The following is a 25688-nucleotide window of genomic DNA, read 5'->3' as shown; positions in this document are numbered from 1 at the left end:
ACAAGACTCCCTCCTTCTGCCAGTTAGTGTTGGATATGAGATTATGGTCTGTGAAATTCACATTGAGACGATGAACAACACCCATAGCCATCTGAGGACAGCAAAAGTGATTCATTTGAATTTAGATCCTTGGAATGTTGTGTGCAATCCCTGCTAAACTCATCTGTTAACAAAGGCTGTATTTTATCCAAGGTCCATATATCCAGTCATCCAAGGTTGCAGGTCTCAGTTTTTATTTGATCGTTTCTCATTGAGAATAATGAAGAGATTGCGATGTTTGCAAATGTTTTTCTTTTTAAAAACATAAAGTATGATTTTTAATTTTCAGAAGGACCTCAATAAAAATTTGCCCACATGGAACTTTGGCCGAGTTATTCAGCGGCCAAAAGTTTCATAGGACTTGGCTGAAAGCAGTGGGCGGGACTGTCTCCCCTCAGACTAACCAATGAAATAAGAGCTAGATCAACCAGCCCCGCTGTGCACTGCCTTTACATACAAAGTACCCCTGTGAATATCCAGTACACACTGTAGCCCGGTTTGTAACAGTGTGCCATTTTTGTCAGTCGGCAAGGGTCTTTTCAATGGCAACACCCAAGAAAGTCTGCATTATTGGCTCTGGCAATTGGTAAGAAAACGTATTTATATCGAATTCTTTGTGTTTGTGTGTGGGTGGGTTTACAGGGTGCTGTTGCTAGAGAGACGCAGCATAGCCTATAGTCAATCATATAGAAAGCGTAGTAGCCCATGTGGTTTTGCTTTAGACTACAGACTGGAGACCATACTGTATTTATGACAATGTTATGAGACATAACCTTTGTTATGGGCCTACATCATGCACGTACTGTATCTCCGATCAAATAGCCCACATTTATGGCTATCAAATAAATATGGGCTTGGATTTGAATATGTTAACAACAAACACCATATCCTTAAAACAGGACATGTCAGAATAAAATGGACAATATGGAACGAAATGATTCCAGTAAGCAAAAATTACGTTGAAAAGACGTCTGAAAGTATTTTCCCGACGTTTAAAATATGTATTTTTCTTTTTTTTTCAGACATTGAAATCCGGTTAATTTTCGGTTCTGAATGATAGTTGAAAATACGTTTTTTTCCGGGATATTGAAAATATGTATTTTCCGCACGTTGAAAATACGTATTTTACTGACGTTGATTTCAGGTTCATTTTCGGTTCTGAATGAAAGTTGAAAATAAGTTATTTACAGACATTGAAAATACAATGTTTGGGTGATTGATTCTATGGCCAAATTTCAACCGCACATACATTCTCAATTAAGTAAGCATTAAGATATATCAAAATAATTATTTAATATTTATAATGATTTAGTATTTATAATAGGAAAGAAGAGCCAACTGAAGATTGCAACAAAGAATACTTATTATTGCTCCCAAAAAGCTTTAAAACTTGTAGTGATAATGTTCAAAGTGTCCAATCTACAGAATAATCCAATAGACCACTTCAACTACAAAAACATTTGGTTACATAAATATTGTTTTCTTGCTATGACTGCGGTATGTTATTGCTTATCTACCTTATAAGATAAGATTGTCTTCTGAATGACCAAAATGTACATGTCAAAACAAACTTGCAAAGCATGCTGGGTATTATTCTAATGAGCTCCACCGCCAAACAAGTACACATTTGGGCATAGAAGCATAGAAGTATAGAAGTCTATGTTTGGGCCAAATCAGGGCAGGTCCAGACCGGACCAAATCTGAACCAAACATAGACGTCTATGATTGATTCAGATTTGGTCCGATCTGGACCAAAAATCTACGTCCTTGGATGTTAAAATCAAGGCCGGTCTGGAGAGGATCAAAAAAAGACCTCCAAAAGATGTCGGTGTCTGCCGTGCTTGCACCTGGATCAGACCGACAGCATCATTGCGTCAATGCTGTGTCATAAATTCTACAAACTTTTTCCATTATGTAACTCAACATTTTTACTGGATATGTGTGCAACCAAAGTTCAACATTCACCTTATGCTACTATTTCTGCCAAGTCTAAACATACAGTTTGATGCATATGTTTGATATATCCAACGTATGCACCACACAGACCACAGTTATGCACTGCAACTGCCTCTACAACGCAATGCTGCAAGGCAAACACAGCGTTCTATTAGAAATGTATGTGCTTCCAGTGTACCAAAATGCAGTGATGCTGTCGGTCTGATCGAGGCATTATGTCTTGTTTACAGTACATCATGACATATATTTTATTACACCGTACGTCATCTTCATGTAATCTCGTTCCGCTACTGGACAGAGAGCATAGGGCAGCCATACTCAACTGGCAGACTGCGATCCGGATCCGGACCCAGAACAGGGTCAATATGGACCGCTTTCAACTTCTGCTGAGAGTTGTAATGGTAGAATGGCTGCACAAGGTTCAATTAATTTGGTAGTGTATGGGCATTTTTCCTCTTGTTATGTCATACTGACAGACCTTCATAGGGTTTCACAACGCAAGACAAGATGGAGGAGAGCCATAGTCTTTTGTCAGAGATCGCATTTATTTTGGGAGATTGCAAAATATGACCTTTTCATTTGCAATATTGTTTCAGGTGATAATAAAACTTGTTTCGTTTAGTTGCTTTTTTCTGAACTTGTTTCTCTAACTTTCTAGCAAGTCAAGCTAGCTTACAGAGCAGCTAGCTAGTTAGCAAGCTAAAACCTAGTCTAGATTGAAGATACTGTAGCTACCGACCACCTAATACTTATCCTCAAAAACAAACATAATTATCATCACAATAAACAAAAACGGAAGGCGACAGTCATATAATATAATGGGCTTAACAGCCAATGTGTGTTATTTAATATTACGATTAAAATAGTACTCACTTTTAGGAATGGGTAATTGTTTACAACTTACTAGCTATACCGTCACCGAAAACCACATATTTTCATCTTGTTCTGTGGTTTGGTCACTTCCTGTTCTGTTAACGGAATCTGGCTGCACTAAAGACGACTCAAAGTTTTGAAAAAAATTCATGCGCAGGGGGCAACTGTGATACGACATTGTTGTCGATGGTCCCCATGCGTGGAAATGAATGACATCCGGTGGAACGCAAAAGACTGCTCAGTTGTAGTATGAATGGGGCATTAGTTGGTAAGCTACTCATGACTGCTGTCTGGAGGTTTCACTCCGTATGCTAAATTGTCCTCAGTGATTTCAATTGTAGGCCTATACGTCCATTTTTGACAAGCTGATCATAGTGAAGAAGAAAATACTTCTGCATTTCCCGCTGTGTAAACACATTGATTGTCATTGCAAATAGGCTCCATCTAACTCCTGATGGGTAGCTGATATGCAGATCTTAAATAGCCAAAATTATGTTTTTTATTTATTTATTTCACCTTTATTTAACCAGGTAGGCTAGTTGAGAACAAGTTCTCATTTACAACTGCGATCGGGCCAAGATAAAACAAAGCAGTTCGACATATACAACAACACAGAGTTACACATGGAATAAACAAACATACAGTCAATAATACAGTAGGAAAAAAATATATATACAGTGTGTGCAAATGAGGTAAGGGAGGTAAGACAATAAAATAGGCCATAGTGGCGAGGTAAATAGCAATTAGCAATTAAACACTGGAGTGATAGATGTGCAGAAGATAAATGTGCAAGTAGAGTCACTGGGGTGCAAAGGGGCAAAATAAATAAATACAGTATGGGGATGAGGTAGTTGGATGGGCTATTTACAGATGGGCTATGTACAGGTGCAATGATCTGTGAGCTGTTCTGACAGCTGGTGCTTAAAGATAGTGAGGGAGATATGAGTCTCCAGCTTCAGTGATTTTTGGAGTTCGTTCCAGTCATTGGCAGCAGAGAACTGGAAGGAAAGGTGGCCAAAGGAGAAATTGGCTTTGGGGGTGACCAGTGAAATATACCAGCTGGAGCGCGTGCTACGGGTGGGTGCTGCTATGGTAACGAGTGAGTTGAGATAAGGCGGGGCTTTACCTAGCAAAGACTTATAGATGACCTGGAGCCAGTGGGTTTGGCGACGAATATGAAGCGAGGGCTAGCCAACGAGAGCATACAGGTCGCAGTGGTGGGTAGTATATGGGGCTTTGGTGACAAAACGGATGGCACTGTGATAGACCGCATCCAATTTGCTGAGTAAAGTGTTGGAGGCTATTTTGTAAATGACATCGCCGAAGTCAAGGATCGGCAGGATAGTCAGTTTTACAAGAGTATGTTTGGCACCATGAGTGAAGGATAATTTGTTGCGAAATAGGAAGCCGATTCTAGATTTAATTTTGGATTGAAGGTGCTTATTGTGGGTCTGGAAGGAGAGTTTACAGTCTAACCAGACACCTAGTTATTTGTAGTTGTCCACATATTCTAAGTCAGAACCGTACAGAGTAGTGATGCTGGACGTGCGGGCCGGTGCGGGCAGCGATCGGTTGAAGAGCATGCATTTAGTTTTACTTGCATTTAAGAGCAGTTGGAGGCCACGGAAGGAGAGTTGTATGGCATTGAAGCTCGTCTGGAGTAGATTAATTAGGGCCGATTTCAAGTTTTCATAACAATCGGTAATCGGTATTTTTGGCCACCAATTTGCCTATTTTTTTTATTAAAAAAATATATACACTGCTCAAAAAAATAAAGGGAACACTTAAACAACGCAATGTAACTCCAAGTCAATCACACTTCTGTGAAATCAAACTGTCCACTTAGGAAGCAGCACTGATTGACAATAAATTTCACATCCTGTTGTGCAAATGGAATAGACAACAGGTGGAAATTATAGGCAATTAGCAAGACACCCCCAATAAAGGAGTGGTTCTACAGGTGGGGACCACAGACCACTTCTCAGTTCCTATGCTTCCTGGCTGATGTTTTGGTCACTTTTGAATGCTGGCGGTGCTTTCACTCTAGTGGTAGCATGAGACGGAGTCTACAACCCACACAAGTGGCTCAGGTAGTGCAGCTCATCCAGGATGGCACATCAATGCGAGCTGTGGCAAGAAGGTTTGCTGTGTCTGTCAGCGCAGTGTCCAGAGCATGGAGGCGCTACCGGGAGACAGGCCAGTACATCAGGAGACGTGGAGGAGGCCGTAGGAGGGCAACAACCCAGCAGCAAGACCGCTACCTCCGCCTTTGTGCAAGGAGGAGCAGGAGGAGCACTGCCAGAGCCCTGCAAAATGACCTCCAGCAAGCCACAAATGTGCATGTGTCTGCTCAAATGGTCAGAAACAGACTCCATGAGGGTGGTATGAGGGCCCGACGTCCACAGGTGGGGGTTGTGCTTACAGCCCAACACCGTACAGGACGTTTGGCATTTGCCAGAGAACACCAAGATTGGCAAATTCGCCACTGGCGCCCTGTGCTCTTCACAGATGAAAGCAGGTTCACACTGAGCATGTGACAGACGTGACAGAGTCTGGAGACGCTGTGGAGAACGTTCTGCTGCCTGCAACATCCTCCAGCATGACCGGTTTGGCGGTGGGTCAGTCATGGTGTGGGGTGGCATTTCTTTGGGGGGCCGCACAGCCCTCCATGTGCTCGCCAGAGGTAGCCTAGTCAGGCCATTAGGTACCGAGATGAGATCCTCAGACCCCTTGTGAGACCATATGCTGGTGCGGTTGGCCCTGGGTTCCTCCTAATGCAAGACAATGCTAGACCTCATGTGGCTGGAGTGTGTCAGCAGTTCCTGCAAGAGGAAGGCATTGATGCTATGGACTGGCCCGCCCGTTCCCCAGACCTGAATCCAATTGAGCACATCTGGGACATCATGTCTCGCTCCATCCACCAACGCCACGTTGCACCACAGACTGTCCAGCAGTTGGCAGATGCTTTCGTCCAGGTCTGGGAGGAGATCCCTCAGGAGACCATCCGCCACCTCATCAGGAGCATGCCCAGGCATTGTAGGGAGGTCATACAGGCACGTGGAGGCCACACACACTACTGAGCCTCATTTTGACTTGTTTTAAGGACATTACATCAAAGTTGGATCAGCCTGTAGTGTGGTTTTCCACTTTAATTTTGAGTGTGACTCCAAATCCAGACCTCCATGGGTTGATAAATTGGATTTCCATTGATTATTTTTGTATGATTTTGTTCTCAGCACATTCAACTATGTAAAGAAAAAAGTATTTAATAAGATTATTTTATTCATTCAGATCTAGGATGTGTTATTTTAGTGTTCCCTTTTATTTTTTTGAGCAGTATATATATAATATTTTTTAACTAGGCAAGTCAGTTAAGAACACATTCTTATTTTCAATGACGGTCTAGGAACGGTGGTTTAACTGCCTTGTTCAGGGGCAGAACGACAGATTTTTACCTTGTCAGCTTGGGGATTTAATCTTGCAACTTTACGGTTAACTAGTCCAACGCGCTAACCACCTGCTTTACATTGCACTCCACGAGGAGCCTGCCTGTGACGCGAATGCAGTAAGAAGCCAAGGTAAGTTGCTTGCTAGCATTAAACTTATCTTATAAAAAACATTCAATCAATCAATCATAATCACTAGTTAACTACACATGGTTGATGATATTACTAGTTTATCTAGCCTGTCCTGCGTTGCATATAATTCATGCGGTGCGCATTCGCGAAAAAGGACTGTCATTGCTCCAACGTGTACCTAACCATAAACGTCAATGTCTTTCTTAAAATCAATACACAAGGATATATTTTTAAACCTGCATATTTAGTTAATATTGCCTAATAACATGAATTTCTTTTAACTAGGGAAAATGTGTCACCTCTGCAACAGAGTCAGGGTATATGCAGCAGTTTGGGCCGCCTGGCTCGTTGCGAATTGTGTGAATACTATTTCTTCCTAACAAAGACAGCCAAGTTCGCCAAATGGGGGATGATTTAACAAAAGCGCATTTGCGAAAAAAGCACAATCGTTGCATGACTGTACCTAACCATAAACATCAATGCCTTTCTTAAAATCAATACACAGAGGTATATATTTTTAAACCTGCATAATTAGCTAAAAGAAATCCAGGTTAGCAGGCAATATTAACCAGGTGAATTTGTGTCAGTTCTCTTGTGTTCATTGCACGCAGAGTCAGGGTATATGCAACAGTTTGGGCCGCCTGGCTCGTTGCGAACTAATTTGCCAGAATTTTACGTAATTATGACATAACATTGAAGGTTGTGCAATGTAACAGGAATATTTAGACTTAGGGATGTCACCCGTTAGATAAAATAGGGAACCGTTCCGTATTTCACAGAAACAATAAACGTTTTGTTTTCGAGATGATAGTTTCCGGATTCGACCATATTAATGACCTAAGGCTCGTATTTCTGTGTGTTTATTATATTATAATTAAGTCTATGATTTGATATTTGATAGAGCAGTCTGACTGAGCGGTGGTAGGCACCAGCAGGCTCGTAAGCATTCATTCAAACAGCACTTTTGTGCGTTTTGCCAGCAGCTCTTCGCAATTCTTCAAGCATTGCGCTGTTTATGACTTCAAGCCTATCAACCCCTGAGATTAGGCTGGTGTAACCCATGTGAAATGGCTAGCTAGTTAGCGGGTGCGCTCTAATAGCGTTTCAAACGTCACTCGCACTGAGACTTGGAGTAGTTGTTCCCCTTGCTCTGCATGGGTAACGCTGTTTCGAGGTTGGCTGTTGTCGATGTGTTCCTGGTTTGAGCCCCGGGAGGAGTGAGGAGAGGGACGGAAGCTATGCTGTTACACTGGCAATACTAAAGTGCCTATAAGAACATCCAATAGTCAAAGGTATGTGAAATACAAATCGTATAGAGAGAAATAGTCCTATAATTCCTATAATAACTACAACCTAAAACTTCTTACCTGGGAATATTGAAGACTCGTGTTAAAAGGAACCACCAGCTTTCATTTGTTCTCATGTTCTGAGCAAGGAACTTAAACGTTAGCTTTTTTACATGGCACATATTGCACTTTTACTTGAACATGTTTCATAATTTATTTGAGGCTAAATTGATAGTATTTATGTATTATATTAAGTTAAAATAAGTGTTCATTCAGTATTGTTGTAATTGTCATTATTACAAATAAATAAAAAATTGGCCGATTAATCGGTATTGGCTTTTTTTGGTCCTCCAATAATTGGTATCAGTTTTTAAACCAAATTGAACATGTTTCATTATTTATTTGAGGCTAAATTTATAGTATTTATGTATTATATTAAGTTATAATAAGTGTTCATTCAGTATTGTTGTAATTGTCATTATTACAAAGAAGTTAAAAAATCGGCCTATTAATCGGTATCGGCTTTTATTGGTCCTCCAATAATCCGTATCGGTATCGGCGTTGAAAAATCATAATCGGTTGTCCTCTAGTCTGGAGGTTAGTTAACACAGTGTCCAAAGAAGGGCCAGAAGTATACATAATGGTGTCGTCTGCGTAGAGGTGGATATGAGAATCACCAGCAGGAAGAGCGACATCATTGATGTATACAGAGAAAAGAGTCGGCCCGAGAATTGTGGCACCCCCATAGAGACTGCCAGAGGTCCGGACAACAAGGCCCTCCGATTTGACACACTGAACTCTGTCTGAGAAGTAGTTGGTGAACCAGGTGAGGCAGTCATTTGAGAAACCAAGGCTGTCGAGTCTGCCGATAAGAATGTGGTGATTGACAGAGTCGAAGCCTTGGCCAGGGCGATGAATACAGCTGCACAGTATTGTCTCTTATCGATGGCGGTTATGATATCATTTAGGACCTTGAGCGTGGCTGAGGTGCACCCATGACCAGCTCGGAAACCAGATTGCATAGCGGAGAAGGTACAGTGGGATTCGAAATGGTCGGTGATCAGTTTGTTAACTTGGCTTTCGAAGACCATAGAAAGGCAAGGTAGGATAGATATAGGTCTGTAGCAGTTTGGGTCTAGAGTGTCTCCCCCTTTGAAGAGGGCGATGACCGCGGCAGCTTTCCAATCTTTGGGGATCTCAGACAATACAAAAGAGAGGTTGAACAGGCTAGTAATAGGGCTGGCAACAATTTCAGCTGATAATTTTGGAAAGAGAGGGTCCAGATTGTCTAGCCCTGCTGATTTGTAGGGGTCCAGATTTTGCAGCTCTTTCAGAACATCAGCTATCTGGATTTGGGTGAAGGAGAAATGGGGGAGTCTTGGGCAAGTTGCTGTGGGGGGTGCAGGGCTGTTGACCAGGGTAGGGGTGGTCAAGTGTAAAGCATGGCCAGCCATAGAAAAATGCTTATTGAAATTCTCAATTATTGTGGATTTATCGGTGGTGACAGTGTTTCCTAGCCTCAGAGCAGTGGGCAGCTGGGAGGAGGTGCTCTTATTCTCCATGGACTTTACAGTGTCCCAGAACCTTTTGGAGTTTGTGCTGCAGGATGCAAGTTTCTGTTTGAAAAAGCTAGCCTTAGCTTTCCTAACTGCCTATTGGTTCCTAACTTCCCTGAAAAGTTGCATATCGTGGGGGCTGTTCGATGCTAATGCCGTACGCCACAGGATGTTTTTTGCCCTGTTCAAGGGCAGTCAGGTCTGGAGTGAACCACAGGCTATATCTGTTCCTGGTTCAAGATTTTTTGAATGGGGCATGCTTATTTAAGATTGTGAGGAAAGCACTTTTAAAGAATAACCAGGCATCTTCTACTGACGGAATGAGGTCAATATCCTTACAGGATACCTGGGCCAGGTTGATTGAATTGTTATAGAGAGCGTTTGACAGTGATGAGGGGTGATCATTTGACCGCAGACCCATTAAAGACGCAAGCAATGAGGCAGTGATCGCTGAGATCCTGGTTGAAAACAGCAGAGGTGTATTTGGAGGGAAGGTTGATTAGGATGATATCTATGAGGGTGCCTGTGTTTACGGATTTGAGGTTGTACCTGGTAGGTTCATTGATAATTTGTGTGAGATTGAGGGCATCAAGCTTAGATTGTAGGATGGCCAGGGTGTTAAGCATGTCCCAGTTTAGGTCACCTAACAGCACAAGCTCTGAAGATAGATGGGGGGCAATCAATTCACATATGGTGTCCAGGGCACAGCGGGGGGCAGAAGGTGGTCTATAGCAAGCGGCAACGGTGAGAGACTTGTTTCTGGAAAGGTGGATTTTTAAAAGTAGAAGCTCAAATTGTTTGGGCACAGACCTGGATAGTAAGACAGAACTCTGCAGGGTATCTCTGCAGTAGATTGCAACTCTGCCCCCTTTGGCAGTTCTATCTTGTCGGAAAATGTTATAGTTAGGGATGGAAATTTCAGGGTTTTTGGTGGCCTTCCTAAGCCAGGATTCAGACACGGCTAGGACATCCGGGTTGGAAGAGTATGCAAAAGCAATGAGTTAAACAAACTTAGGGAGGAGGCTAATAATGTTAACATGCATGAAACCAAGGCTTTTATGGTTACAGAAGTCAACAAATGAGAGCACCTGGGGAATGGGAGTGGAGCTAGGCACTGCAGGGCCTGGATTAACTTCTACTTCACCAGAGGAGCAGAGGAGGAGTAGGATAAGGGTACGGCTAAGGGCTATAAGAACTGGTCGTCTAGTATGTACGGAAGAAAGAGTAAAAGGAGCAGGTTTCTGGGCGTGGTAGAATAGATTCAATGCATAATGTACAGACAAAGGTGGTAGGATGTGAATACAGTGGAGGTAAACCTAGGCATTGAGTGACGATGAGAGAGTTTAATTGATGTCTCTCGAGACATAAATTAAACCAGGAGAGGTCATTGCATGTGTGGGAGATGGGACAGGAGGGTTAGCTGAGGCATATTGAGCAGGGCTGGAGGCTCTACAGTGAAATAAGACAATAACCACTAAAAAAACAGCAATGGACAAGGCATATTGACATAGGGGAGGCATGCGTAGCCGAGTGATCATAGGGTCCAATGAGTAGCTGGATGGGCTGGAGACACGGTGATTCATACAGCTAGTGGGCCGGGGCTAGCAGAAGGGCCTTAGAGGGACTTTGCGGTGGAAGAAGTCTGTTGTAGCCCTCTCGTGCGGTTACGTTGGCAGACCAGTCGTGATGGATCAGCAGGGGTCCGTGTAGTAAAAGTAAAAACATTAGTTGATAACTCATCCAAATGTAAATCAAAACTAGACGTTGAACTGACGTCTGTACCCAGTGGGTTACTAGGCCCTATTCTAGTTTTGCAGGGATAGGAGGAGGGCGGACATTTTTTTGTCAAGCCTAGAGGGCAGAACGGCCAGGACCAGGCCTGGGCGTGCTGCAGCTAGCTAGCGTGCCTAGTTAGCTAATTCTAGCAGCATTTTCCATAGAAACAGGTCGCTTGAGCGGTAGCTACATGATGCTGGCCACCTGCTTTGCAGTAAAGCTGCTCTTGGATTGTAATGATGCGTACAGCTTGCAACATTTGTAATCTTTCATGTAGCACCACAGGTATTTCTTTGAGATATGAGATAAATAGCGTTCTTACATTGTTGCATTATGTATTGTTTAACCAGATTTGGCCACAGAATGTAAGGCCATCAAACAAACTGACTTTAGATGGTCCACAATCCAAGTGATCATCAATCAAATGATCAAGCCTTCATCCATAAAACAGACAGGGAGGGTGCAGCAACTACCATTTGTCTATTTAATAGGATAATTGAGGGTCAATCTTGCAAGTTGCAAATTTGTAATAAGATTAAGATGTTTGTGCACTGGGCTCCTTTCCAAAAAGTATTTCAGGCATTTGCATTGTTCAATCTAGGGTGCATGTGCACAGTTCAGTTGTTCTTTCTGAAAATCGCAGACAAAATAGAATAATGAGATGACCCTTTTCTAGGTATAGAAATAAATCATGTACGACAAACTTAAAGGCATGATTATATTGCAATTTCTCTACTATACAGGGGCTCTGCTATTGCCAAAATAGTGGGTTCCAATGCTGCGCAGAACTCCAAGTTTGACAACACAGTGACCATGTGGGTGTTTGAAGAGATGGTGGATGGTCGCAAGCTGACAGACATCATTAACACCGACCATGAGAATGTCAAGTACCTCCCTGGACACAAGCTACCCCCCAATGTGGTGAGAAACACATCAAACGCCACTATGTGTTGTAATCCTACTTTTTATTTTACCAGGAATTCCTGTTTTCTATAATCCTTTATTCACACAATTGAAATTAACCTACCCCTAAACCAATACCCGTTTAGCTTGTTTCAATGTTACTCTGATCACATCTTGCTAAATGCTCTGTGCCCGTTTGTTCTGTCACAACTAGGAGGTCCTAATGTGATGAGTAATAAACTGCTGTGGGGAATAGGGCCAGAGGCCTGCTGCTGGTCCATGTGTGTAAAGGGTCAGCCCTGGCTCAGTTATTATGTGTTGCAACTGCAGCTGTCCTTGCTGCTCTCAGTACCTCTCACTACAATCCCCACCATGATAGTATTGTGAATCCCTGCCACCTGGCTTTTGAAGGATGGGTCAGTCTGACTTGACTGATTTCAGACCAACCAGTCACTGCATTATATAACACAATTGTAAAATAAAACTTTCTCATGAAATCGTTTTTGGCAGGAAGCCACATTTTTCTACCTTTGATTTAGCTTTGTGCTTTGTTCCACACGCTCTTTAGAAGTGAGAACGGATTAAGTTTACAATGTGCAAGGACTACATGGGACACACAGGCTAAGGCCAGTGCCCTGACTGTCCCCTCTTCTGTCTTTCTCCCAGTTGGCTGTTGCTGAGCTGGTGGATGCTGCCAAGGAAGCAGACATTCTAGTGTTTGTGATCCCCCACCAGTTCATCGGCAGAGTGTGTGACACCATGAAGGGGAAGATAAAGAGCGATGCACTAGGAATGTCACTCATCAAGGTTTGGCTAAGGGCCTCTTTACACTACACTATTAAACTTTGACAACACAAACTAAGTCCAGAAGAGATACTTGTGTAGTCTAAAGGGACAGATCAAGATTCAAATCTCTCTTGACACTGTACCACATACCACCCTCTGAGTGGTATAGTCTAAAGGCATAGGCTCTCCCACACCACATGTTCCTGCAAGAATGACCTTAAAACCAGTAGACAGCATTTTTGCTCTGTTAGGCAAATAGAAAATGAAAGGTTTCAGCTGAAATGTGTCTTCCGCATTTAACCCAACCCCTCTGAAAATATCTGCACATTTGTGAATCATTGCATTAATCAAGTGTGCATTACTATGTGCAATATGGTTTAGATGAGAAGCTCCTGTAGAATTTGAATTGCTATCCTTATTTTGTTTGTCTATATACTATATTTGTCTATATACTATATATATACTATATATAGAGCTCACTACATATACTTTACTAATGTAAATCTATCCTAAAACCCATGCTCTCCTCACTGTGAATGGGCTGTGTGTAATTCTCAACCTTTTTTACATAAGGGACCGGATTGGCTGGGTTTGGTGCTCCTTTGGGGACCATTGTAATTTAAACTAGCACTTGAGAACTTATGAAATCGGTGCTTGTTCATTTTCTCAATCCTTGAGAAACCTTGTCCTACTCTGACCTTAGCTTGATCCTTGGAAGAAACTATCTGACCCCCATTATCATGCTCTGTCAATCATTGACTCCTTCAGCCTCTTGCATTACAAATTAAGGGGTGATTTACAGTACACAGATTACAGTAAAACTAAGCCTACACTAAAAAAGCAACCTAAATGGAGAATCTCCATTGAAAACACTTTTTAGTCCAGGGTTAGGCTTTATGCTGCATTCATAACCAAGTGGGAAGGTAGAAATGACCAGTTGTGAAGTCGTAAATACCAGTTAGATGCATTCACGTGCTTGGCTAATGACCAACAAGCTGCGTCAACCATAAACTAGAAGAACAGCCATCATGCTTGTAAACAAATTATAGTGTTAAAAAAAATATTAATATATTGCTTTGTATAAATCATGTTTTGTTGTTGCATTTAATTGACAAAAATGCTGTTATCGAGAGAATTCCAATAGTAGGTGACGTCAGAGGTCAGCATGTAGAAGAAGTCGGAGTTCAGGGATGATAGACGAGTTTCCCATTTGTAATTACCAGTTGGAGGGGTGTTCAAGTGGATTTTTCCCAGTCATATATATGGTAAATACCACCTTCCCACTTGGTTATGAATGCAGAGTTAATCTGTGTCTGAGAAATCCCCCCTAAAAATGTTAAAGTAGTAGTTAAGTTGTATTAGTCATATGTACAGTATACACATGGTATGCACTGTCCAACGAAACGCTTACTTGAAGGATTCTTCTCGACAATGCAATATCCATAACAAAAAACGTTATATAAAAATATGAGTAAATGGCTCAGTAGAATAGAATAGACATAAGTATAATAGCGTAAGTATAATACAGGAAGGCACAATTTATAGCACAATGTATTAGGAAAGGGGCGGATTGGGGGCAAGTGTTTAAATTGTGCAGTATTTGCGATAGTAAATAAGTCATTTTGACAGATTCTGATTGTGTTTAATGTGAAGTTATGTAGTTAACTGCTCCACTGTGGTAATATACAGTACCTCTCTTGAATTGCTTTATTGTGCGTTCTGTGTACTGAGTACTCATGTGCTGTGTGTTCTAATCCAGGGTGTGGATGAGGGTCCTGATGGGCTGAAGCTCATCTCTGATGTGATCCAGGAGAAGCTGGGCATCACCATGAGTGTACTGATGGGGGCCAACATCGCCAACGAGGTCGCCGATGAGAAGTTCTGTGAGACCACTATCGGTTAGACTCATGGGGTGAAGGGGAACGTTTACTTTGGAGAGAAAATGAACATTGTGAAAATGAACTTTGTGGGCTGGGTTATCATTGCATCTTACATACTTTTGAATGGCGTGCTGTCCCTTGTCTTTTTCCCTTTCTGAAAATGTCTCTTAATAGTTTGGGTAGATTGTACAGCACAGTGCAAACTGAAAAGTAAGGCATTAATATAAACAGTTTTGAGAGTTGGTACATTTTGTCAGTGTGTGTGTAGACATTAGTAAAAGTATTCAACATAGATGTTAGAAGTGTAATTGCTAGAAACTGAACTGGAGTAGTAAAAGTAAATAGGTTAAACTTGTTTTTGTAAGGACAACCTGTGCCAGATTTAATCAACCTGCAATAAAACAATGTCTCTGCTCAAGACGGCCATGTCAGCATGGAGGTAAAAGTCTGGCTGTTTACATTACAGAGAGTGAGCTGGCTTGTTTTACCCGGTTGTTTTACATGGAGGTAAAAGTCTGGCTGTTTACATTACAGAGAGTGAGCTGGCTTGTTTTACGGTAGTTCTGTACACTTGTTATTGTATGCAGCACTAGTGAACTCTGGCATGTCATTTCTATACAGTGTATTTCAAACATGACAATGAGCATGTCTCGTGCCAAGTTGTTTCTTACTGTGTGACCTGCCCATAAAAAGACTGTGCCCTAGCCTATATGTCTGGGCCCTGGTATGGACCTTACGTTTTTCTGATTTAAGCCACGTGGTCTTAAACCAGCACTAAGCATGACAATACAAGAGTGGTGAAGTATTTGCACGGCCTGGTTGTGAAAGATACGGATGTTAGGATTGAAAAGGGTAATTTGTCTTTCTCATTCTCCCTCTCTCCCCAGGATGTAAGAATACAGAACATGGGGCTTTGCTGAAGGAACTCATGCAGACCAGTAACTTCCGGGTCACGGTAGTGGAGGAGTCCGATGTGGTTGAAATCTGTGGAGCACTGAAGGTGCCCACTCAACCATTAAGAGATTCTGCTTGGCCTCGTCTTACTTAATGTCTCGTCATGTTGTCTCGATGTCTGAATCTCAATTCATCATTTCCATGTATACTCTCTCCTTGCCCTTCATCTACTTCTTACTGAAAACATAAAAGGGTAGTGAGAAGAGGGCTAGATGAGAGAAAGTGTGCTGGTAAGAAATGACTGTCCTAATGTGTTGAAGCCATTAACCACAGCCCTCCTCTCTGTGGCATTAAGAACATTGTGGCGGTGGGGGCGGGCTTCTGTGACGGCCTGGGCTTTGGTGACAACACCAAGGCGGCGGTGATCCGGCTGGGCCTGATGGAGATGATTGCCTTCGCACGAATCTTCTGCACTGCCGGGCCCGTCTCCTCTGCCACCTTCCTGGAGAGCTGTGGCGTTGCCGACCTCATCACGACCTGCTACGGAGGCCGCAACCGCAAAGTGGCCGAAGCCTTCGCTAAAGGGGGGAAGGTGAGAGAGGGGACTTGACTAATTGGCTTTTAGGGGCAACGTAAAAATGTAAAAGTTTGAATTATAGCATTTAGGATTGGAAGGCAGGAAAATACTGCAGATGAACGCTGTAATTTTTTGGTTTGAAAATAAAGGGGGCCAGAGATAAAGTTAGTAAAGAGAGTGAGTTTCAGTTCAATATTGTTGTTTTGAAGAGTGGTATAATACCACAATAGTAGTCTTGACTTAAGTAATATGTCTGTATTCTGCTCAGTCAATTGAAGAGCTGGAGAAAGAGATGCTGAATGGACAGAAGCTCCAGGGACCAGCAACAGCATCTGAAGTCCATGTCATCCTAAAGAACAAGAATCTGCTTGACAAGTAGGCACAGAAATCAAACCACTCTTTCACCCATTGAAGAAACTAATGATACATTTCATGTGATGTTTCACTTAAGCAATAAGGCCCGAGGAGGTGTGGTATATGGCCAATATACCACAGCTAAGGGCTGTTCTTACGCACGACACAACATTTAAGTCATTTAGCAGACGCTCTTATCCAGAGCGACGCGGAGTGCCTGGATACAGCCCTTAACCGTGGTATATTGGCCATATACCACAAACCCTAAGGTGCCTTATTGCTATTATAAACTGGTTACCAATGTAATTAGAGCAGTAAAAATAAATGTTCTGTCATACGTGTGGTATATGGTCTGAGATACCACGGCTGTCAGCCAATCAGCATTCAGGGCTTGAACCACCCAGTTTTTAATTACCAATAACCTTTAGCTCTGTCACCTCAGTTAAATGCAGATAAAAAGATACATATGAAGAAATAGTCCAAACAATGCAGTTATTCTCAAAAAGACAGACTGTGACAACTCAACAATCCCTCCCTCTCTCCCGTCCAAGGTTCCCACTATTCAACGCTGTGTACCAGATCTGCTACCAGGGTCATCCGATCACAGAGTTCATCAAGTGTTTGCAGAACCACCCGGAGCACATGTAGGCTAACAGACTGACCAAGTGCCAGGAGAAGGATCAACACCACTTCCACTTTGTACCGGTTAGGAAAATATGTACACTTGCACACTCCACAGCTTCGATGCAGCAAGCAGACTCCATCAGACGACGTGAAGTAAAGTTAGCTTGCATTGGACTTGTAGTGTGTGCTGCAGCTATCTACTCTGTACGGTCTAAGGGGTTTTTGTATGTACCTCTATAGTACAAGTGCTTTCCTCTTCCTGGTTTTCTACAGGAGTGTGACCCAGCCTGTTTTTGTTGCCACCCAATCAGACGCCACTGTCCATCCTCAGATGTTATCTTGGTCTGTCCCATTGTGACCTCACTTTGTTTGGCTTATTCATGTTAATTGTGTTAGGGCTTTGTAGCAGATGCTAGGCTATTTGTGTCCTTCTTGCTTTTCTAATTCTGAATCTGTCTGCATTCTTTAAGATGTCTTGACTTATACGTTATGGATCATTAGGCTAGATTTGCTTAGCACCTGTTAAAAACAAATGAAAGTGCCTTTCATTGCAAAAAAATATTGGCTGTTTCTGTGCTTTGTGAAACCAAATTGTTTTTCCCTTATGGTCCGTCCATGAGGCCATTAATCACCATGACGCTGCCTTTGAATTTCACTGACATGTGGCTTACAGTATGTTTGAAAAGAGTGTAGGTCAAAAAAAAAAGATTTGCCTTTGAAATAAATCATTGATTTGTATCGTGGCTACCCTTTTCATTTGGCTTCTTGTTCACATAAGCTTCATGAGGGGAGTTTTATTCTGATCATGGCAAGTTGTCAACTGGAATCTCAGCGCTGTAGCTCACGTGGTCAATCAATTGTTGCGATTTGCATGGACAAGCGCATGTCAGAGCCAGGGAAGAGAGAATAGAAGTAACATGAAACCTAGAAAGACAGTTTGACAGTAAAGGGAGCGGCACTGTGAATAAAACAGCTTCAGTCCTGAAGAGCTACTGGCTGTGCAGGCATTTTGCTCCAACCCTGCAGTACAGGCTAACTCAAGGAATAAGTTAATTGCTTTAAAATGAGACTTGAGCACAAGTCTTGGGGAAATAAAAAGTTCTGCAACAGTCAACCAAGTCAATTAGGCTAAGAGCTATTGTAAGATGTAGACATACCCCTTCACTTCACTATAATTCAGACCAGTTTCACATGAAAAGGCTGTCTCAACAACTCCATTTCCCCCCCTATATTGTATGCTACATTTTACATTTTTGTTCTTTACATGAGACAAACTGCCAAAATTGTAATGCAAAGCTATTTATTGAGCATATGAATTAAAACACAAAATACCTGTATCAATGGAGACTGAACACAAAAAAATAAGTTGTGGAAATAACACGTGAATGTTCAGTCTATAACACAGTATATCATTGTAAAGACAGCATTATGTTGACCCTGTGACATGGTCATTTCTAAACTCTTATCCAAAATGAACATCATTAACTTAAATAGGCCATGCCTGGAAATTTAAGAAAATGTCAACAAAAAGCAAAGCAACTGAAAGAGTGAGAATGAGAGAACTCAGTTCTTGGAATTCAGCACACTAAAGCTTTGTTCTAGTGCAATGTTGCTCTAAGAAATTCGAGAGGAGAAACTGTCTGCAGAAAATATTGACCTCTGCATTAAACCACCATGTTTTGAACCCACTTCATAGTAACAACAAGGATTATTACTATGCAACATGGTTTTCCTTGGTCCAAAATAGCATGAGAAAAACAAAAGGACAACCTTAATAGTAAAAAAAACAGCCATTGTGATCATAAAAGCAGAGCATTATAAAGTATTACAGTTATTCCCGTTTATACATGTGGTCATAGCGGTGGGTGGTAGACATTCATTGTAATTCCAACCATTAGCAGGTTATCTACATTTTGTTCTCCATCTCCAGGTACAACTTTTGGTAGCTATGGTTACTAATGTCACAACTCTAGCCTAATTCTGTTTCACCCCCTTTTCCCTGAAGTGTGTATTCGTACACTACCCCTCAAGGTGTAAGACAGTGGAAAATCTGTCCAGCCCATGCTTGCACCCATTCAATGGCTGCAGTCCTAGTATCTACTCTTCTCCCAAGCCTACATTAGCACTTGAACACACTCCACCTTATGGAATGGACTAGTGTGAGGAGTATGTTAAACAAGCAGTGGCAGGGTAGAGAATCAGATCACAACCACAGCTTTTGAATCCATGAAGAGAACAAAAAAGAGTGCACACTTCAGGAAGAAGAGGGAGAAACAGAAATTTGGCTAGTGTTTCTCTCGCTCCCTTCATCCCCAGTGGTTAAGTGCCCCCCCCCCCCCACTAGTTAAGACCTGATGAGCATTCATGTAGTAACTGAGACCTAGTCCATGTTCCTATACTTTTACATAGCTTCCTTTCCATACAGGCATATATATCCTAATCGCTCTGTTGACTGTTGCCCTGACAGGTCTGGAAAGGAAAGAGCAGTAACTCCATCAGACCAAAGTATTGCTGCTCATTTACCCTGCTCTGATCCCTCCCCCTCTACTGCCATCCTGTTTCACAGTCTGTGGGGGTTGACCCATTTGTATGTTCCTTCATAGTGGAAACCGACCCTCTTTGAAAGCTCATCTGCTTCTGTTGGACCCCGGCTAGGAAGAAGGAAAGGAACAAATCAATCACAAAATAACACCAAAAATATCACTGACAAATGAATGGGACTATTAACTTACGATACTTGTTTAACTGTTAATGGTAAATCTTACCTTCCATATATGTAGGGGGTGGGGGGAGGCTTCTCGCTCTCGATCTGATGAAGGAGAGGCGTAAAGATCCTCCAGGCTTCCCTCAGCTCATCACTGAGTGAAAAGAGAAGACAATGTAAGGAGAGTAGCACTGCCAATGGGCTGCATTGCACCATCTTGTGGACATAATTATAATGCATGTTCATAGTCTTATTTGCATAACACAAACACCATGGCAACAGAGGGGACTTCTGAGCGAGACGAAGCCTGACTGACCTTCTGACAAAGTGCATCTGGCTGCCACAGAAGACGTCCAGGATGAGACGCTCGTAGGCGTCGGGCAACTTCACATCCTGAGGAGAGAAAAGATTTGTGAAAATTGAGCAAATAAGGTTGAACATTGTGCCTATATATGGGTTGCTAAAATGTGAGCGTGGTGAGGTAGTGTGTGAGTGTCTTTTCTATGAATGATTGGGGGGGGGGGGTCATTCGGTATCTCACCTTATATCTGCTTTTGTAGGTGAGGTCCAGCTCTGTCTCCTCTGGGTGGAAATACACTCCTGGTTTCTTGCTCATCATCTTGGCGTAGACGGCCTCGTTGGGCTGCACACGCACCACCAGCTCATTCCTACGACACTGCGCTCCAAAGATGTCCCCCGGAACATCCGTGAACTGCAACCGCACCTCCGCTTTCCGCTCGTTCAGGGCTTTGCCGCAACGCAGGATGAAGGGAACACCTTTGGAAGAACAGAGTAATTACAGTTAACACTGAGGAGTGAGCTGGTTTTACCAGACAGTGAAAGCACAACAAGCAAGACTGATAGAGAGAGAAAGCCGAGGTTCTCACCATCCCAGCGCTCGTTGTGCACGTAGAGCACAGCTGTGGTGAAGGTGGCCTGGGTGGAGCCTTTGGGGACAGTGGGGTCGTCAAGGTAACCCAGCTTGGCATCCCCCTCTCCCTCTGGGTCACCCACATACTGCCCCAACACCACATCTGACATGGTAATGGGGGCAATGCACTTCAGCACCTTCACCTGCAGGGGGAGACAGTGGTCAGGGAGAGAGAGTACAAAGTGATTGGTTTGGTGTCAGTTTTCTGGAGGGGCCAATGGAGTTAAGTGCAGATGTGCATTTTGTGCTTTAGTTTGTGTCCATGTTGCTGTACCTTTTCATCCCTGACATCATCAGAGCTGGTGGAGGCAGGCTTCTCCATGGCAACCAGCGAGAGCATCTGGAGCAAGTGGTTCTGCATGACATCCCTGAAAAAATATGTAATACAAAATGGAGGGTGAGATAAGTTACAGACTGACTAGTAGAACATGGCAAGAATAAATGCCTTCATTGAGGTTTGATTTCATTGAGCACTAACGCAGTTCTCCTCACCGGATGATTCCAAAGTCGTCAAAATAGCCGCCCCGGCCCTGGGTGCCGAAGGGTTCTTTGAAGGTGAGGACCACACAAGCTATGCTGTCCCTGTTCCAGATGGGCCCAAAGATCCGGTTCCCAAACCTGGAATATTTACCACTGTTTAACCTCAGCCTTATTGACATGGACACAGCTGTCTGACAAGGTTTATTAATGATGTTCTTTCTCACCCCAAGCAAAGAGAGTGAGGGACAGAGACTGCAATAGAGAATAGAAAAAGAGTGGAGACTATTTGTCCTGTACCTGAGGACCATGAGGTTCTGCACCATCTCCTTGCCCAGGTAGTGGTCTATGCGGTAGATCTGGTCCTCAGTGAACAGGGAAGAGAGGTGGGTGGACAGCTCCTCTGAGCTCTGCAGGTCACGACCAAATGGCTTCTCCACAATCACTCTGCTCCAGCCCCTAATAAACACACACAGATAGGAGGGGAGGTAAGCATGTTAAGCATGTTTCGGTTATTAAACAGCGGAAGAGGGAAAAGCTAATCTAATGAGCAGCTCTCCCCAGACAAGACCGATTATATGAAGCAAGTGGATTAAATATGACCAGGCCTGTTCAAGGCCTTAGCAACACCACAGAGGAGGATTGAGAGGAGAGGGAGTCAGAGACTGAACAGCAAGACATGACAGGCTTACTGACTTGGTACTCATGCAGTGGTGCTTGATGTTCTTGGTGACGTCGTGGTAGACGCTGGGCGGCAGGGCGAGGTAGAAGAGGCGGTTGGCCTTGCCCCCCCCGGGCAGGGACAACAGGTGGGTGTGGAGGTTGGAGAAGGCACTCTCCTCAGTGTACTTCCCACTGACATAAGAGTTACGGCTGAAGAACACAGACAACCGCTCCGCCTCAGAGTCTGCCACCTGGGACCACAGAGAGATAGGAATGTTGTCATATGTCTATGGTTTTAACATGCACAAACACATGCATTAACCCACACACAGTGTAAAAATGTGGGTCAATATGTAATGTGTTATTTTGGAAAGTCTCACCTTCATATAGGGCATGGAGGCAGTTTTGATGGCATCCACCGTCAGGTCAGAGCGGGCAAAGCCCACAAAGTAAGTCTGTTCAGGGAGGAGACCATCTCTAAACAACCACCTGAGTGAGACGGGGGTATAAGAACAGAAAGGAGGATCATTAGGAGTTTTTACTCATCACTTGACACCACAGAGAAAATCCATTGCAAACAGCTGCCCTGTGATAGCCACTTCTCATCTTAAGACTAGAGGCTGCACATACTCACCACAGAGTTGGGTAGATTTTCTTTTTGGCTAGATCTCCCTAAAGAGAAACATATGAACACAAAACCAGATTAGTCACCTCTAAAATGTTGATTGAAACAGAGGCTAGCTTGGCTATATATAGCGGCACTACATGCAGACGCTTCATTCAGGTCCGTCAGTGTGGTGATTATTAGTACAGTGATTTTAGAATTGGTGCATTCATCTTAAAATAACTAGGTGAGACATTTTTTTCACAATTGTATCAAGTACATTTTTCCTCAAAGTATTTATCAGCAAAGTCAGTGCCTGTGGGTTTTTGGGAAGGGGTCATCGTGAAAGTTACTTAACACATTCAATCCCAAATTTTTCCCCAGACATGAAAATATCCAAATCATGTGTCATTAGTAACCCTTTGAAATAATCAATCATTCTTTTTTTGAAATTTTCTTGGAAAAGTAGGTGAAAAAGTGTGTTTCATGGTCGGTCACAATGACCAGTGGGATAATGTGATGTATACTGAATTAATACATTTATCCTATGCAGTCATCAAAATTCTTATATCCCATCCCAGTTATTAACACATTTAAAACAGTCACTGGCAGTCCCCAGCATTGCCACTAGAATGTCCCATCACATTCTAGTGTGACTATTTTACATGATCAAAAACCCTGAGAGAGCAAAGACAAAAAAAAAATAATAATAATAATAATAATAATAAAAGCGACGTATTTCAACATTGTTACTTTAGTGCAACAAGTCCCTTATGTTACAAAGTAACAAACAATATTGTAACATTTGAACTTGTACTTCAGTGCAATATTCATTGTAACATTGTCATTGTGACATTTTAGTGCAACATTCACTAACAACTGTATAGCAGTCGTGTCATTCATTCACATTGAACATAAAGGTAACATTTAGGATAGAGGTAGCCTGTAGAATATGCATTCAAGTAGAGGCCTACACTGAACAAAAATGTTAGGAGGTAGGCTTCAGAACCAAGTGCACGATTAGTTTGTGCATCACTATTTTGAACTACAATCAGTCAGACCTACTGTCATACAGTATGTCTTGAATCAATTGACGTTTTCCAGAAACATTTCAGTCATTTTGATTGTCTTTTTCCCTTTTGTCAACTTTTCTTCCTAGAGTTCGTTGTACGGCTTCTCCTCATCCTTTATTGACTTTTCAATTTCTCTTTTATTGGCTTTTTCAGCCCTTTTTCATTCACTCTTCTCTTTTTCTACTGTCCATGGTATATCTTGAAGCGCTCAATGTGCAGTGGCGCTTTGCATTTCTCACATGCATAGGTAGTGCATGTCACAATGACGACATCTCTGTTACCGGTGCATCGTGTTGATTGGCCAGTGAGAAGCTGTGTCATATCTTGCCTGATCTTCAACAGTAGCAGCCAGTAGAGATCTCCTTCCACGGCTCAGTGGTTTCGTGCCAAACTTTTGCTTAAGAGACTGTGCCACTATCCGTGAGAAGGTCTATGGTCCCTCCCATAACATCTCTGTAAAATAAATGGCTGTTTACGAGTGCACTGTTGAGAGACCATGCAAAGATGGGCCACCACCACTTCTTAGACCTGATCGAGATATGGCATCTTAAAACCTGTAGGTCAACACCACCCATGTGCTCATTGAATCGGTTGATGCAGTCTGGTTGTGGGACCCAACCCAGTCTCAGGGAGGATAGTGTGGGATCCACCATATGGTTCCATGTAACCCCTGGATGAGGCAAGGCCCCATAGCTTGTAACAAAAACGGATTGGTTTACCTCTTATGAATTGCTTACGTCCATGTCAGCCATATTATTAGATCATGCGCTCATCCAATGACAGCCATTCCTGAAATGGCATGACTTTGTATGACTGATTGAGCTGGGGGAAGATGGGCCTAACCTTATAATGGGTCGTCAGTGATCTTTTGCTGTCAACCACATGAACGGAGGCCATTATTTCATCAAACCGATTTCTCCGCATTGCATCTGAAATGCTTTCATTGTGTACATCACTGTCAAGTGACCAGTACATGTGTCTTCTTGGAACAGAGCTGTACCCAGACGTGATAAGGATCCCATAGAATGTAAGCAGCTCATCCATACTCAGATACAGTTGCTTGTCCTTGGTCTGGGTGGAGTAGAGGTTGGACACTTCAATGGTGATCTCTCTTAAGAGTGGGTGGATACATTAGTAGGAAAACATCCATTGGGTTGGGGCAGCTTTGTTTTACACATTCTGCAGCATTTGGGCTGAATACCATGTGTTAATCACAGCGGTGGCAGGCCTCTTTGATCGTTTGAACAATCAATCTTTATTTTTGACCACCTGCAGCTTTTCCCTTGGCTCTTCTGACTGGACCCTCTTGGCTCTTCATTATCAACAGTGGAGGGGAGTGGGTAGGTCATCATCACTGATAACGTTGTTCCTGTCATGATCTGATGCACTGTGTTATCCCGCCGGTCACTATTTTTGCCATCAACATGTTTACTCATTCTATGACCACACTGAACAAAGTTGAGTAATTGCAAATGCATATATCAATACTAGACACCTTAAAGATGATGTATACCAAAAATCTTCGTCCTCTCTTTATGTTAACATGAACTCAGCAAAAAAGAAACGTCCCTTTTTCAGGACCCTGTCTTTCAAAGATAATTTGTAAAAATCCAAATAACTTCACAGATCTTCATTGTAAAGGGTTTAAACACTGTTTCCCATGCTTGTTCAATGAACCATAAACAATTAAAGAACATGCACCTGTGGAACGGTCGTTAAGACAAGAACAGCTTACAGACGGTAGGCAATTGAGGTCACAGTTATGAAAACATAGGACACTAAAGAGGCCTTTCTACTGACTCTGAAAAACACCAAAAGAAAGATGCCCAGGGTCCGTGCTCATCTGTGTGAACATGCCTTAGGCATGCTGCGAGGAGGCATGATGACTGCAGAAGAGACAGAAGAGCTTGGGCTGGGCTGAGCTGAGCGGGAGCTGCCCTCCTGTAGGGATGGGAGGGCCAAGAGACCAGAGGTGACGGTACAGAGTGCTCGGATTGGGATGTAGGGTTTGAGTAAAGCATGAAGGTAAGGAGGTGTAGTTCCCCTTGCTGCTCCATAGGTAAGCACCAGGGTCTTGAAGATGATGCAAGCTGTGTGCAGAGGAGCGGGGTGACATGGGAGAACTTAGGAAGGTTGAACACCAAGCGGGCTTGG

General features: G+C 42.8%; 2 protein-coding genes across 5 annotated transcripts in view; one reads left to right on the top strand and one right to left on the bottom strand.

The window, feature by feature from the left end:
- Positions 1–400: 400 nt before the first annotated feature.
- LOC106566713 (glycerol-3-phosphate dehydrogenase [NAD(+)], cytoplasmic) lies at positions 401–17825 on the top strand. Of its 2 annotated transcripts, XM_014135023.2 has the most exons (8): positions 401–625; positions 11808–11985; positions 12634–12774; positions 14513–14651; positions 15521–15633; positions 15883–16119; positions 16373–16479; positions 17010–17825. In XM_014135023.2, the coding sequence occupies exons 1-8, from the start codon at positions 582–584 to the stop codon at positions 17104–17106; spliced, it is 1056 nt and encodes a 351-aa protein (XP_013990498.1). In that variant the 5' UTR covers positions 401–581; the 3' UTR covers positions 17107–17825. The 2 variants fall into 2 exon arrangements, with proteins under 2 accessions (XP_013990498.1, XP_013990500.1); XM_014135025.2 differs by lacking the exon at positions 12634–12774.
- Positions 17826–18365: 540 nt separating this feature from the next.
- LOC100196702 (glucose-6-phosphate dehydrogenase) overlaps positions 18366–25688 on the bottom strand; it is a 14255-nt gene continuing 6932 nt past the window's right edge. For all 3 annotated transcript variants that reach the window (XM_014134957.2, NM_001141724.1, XM_045692206.1), the window contains 11 exon segments: positions 22492–22529; positions 22238–22346; positions 21891–22108; positions 21495–21653; positions 21210–21335; positions 20992–21085; positions 20674–20860; positions 20328–20563; positions 20103–20179; positions 19848–19940; positions 18366–19733 (listed from right to left, as the gene is read on the bottom strand). In XM_014134957.2, coding sequence (XP_013990432.1) covers positions 19643–19733; positions 19848–19940; positions 20103–20179; positions 20328–20563; positions 20674–20860; positions 20992–21085; positions 21210–21335; positions 21495–21653; positions 21891–22108; positions 22238–22346; positions 22492–22529 — 1428 coding nt within the window. In that variant the 3' untranslated portion in view covers positions 18366–19642.

The sequence above is a fragment of the Salmo salar genome, chromosome ssa13 (assembly GCF_905237065.1).
Source record: "Salmo salar chromosome ssa13, Ssal_v3.1, whole genome shotgun sequence".
Lineage (NCBI taxonomy): Eukaryota > Metazoa > Chordata > Actinopteri > Salmoniformes > Salmonidae > Salmo > Salmo salar.
Note: the sequence above shows the minus strand (reverse complement) of the source record. Positions and strands in the feature narration are given on the sequence as shown.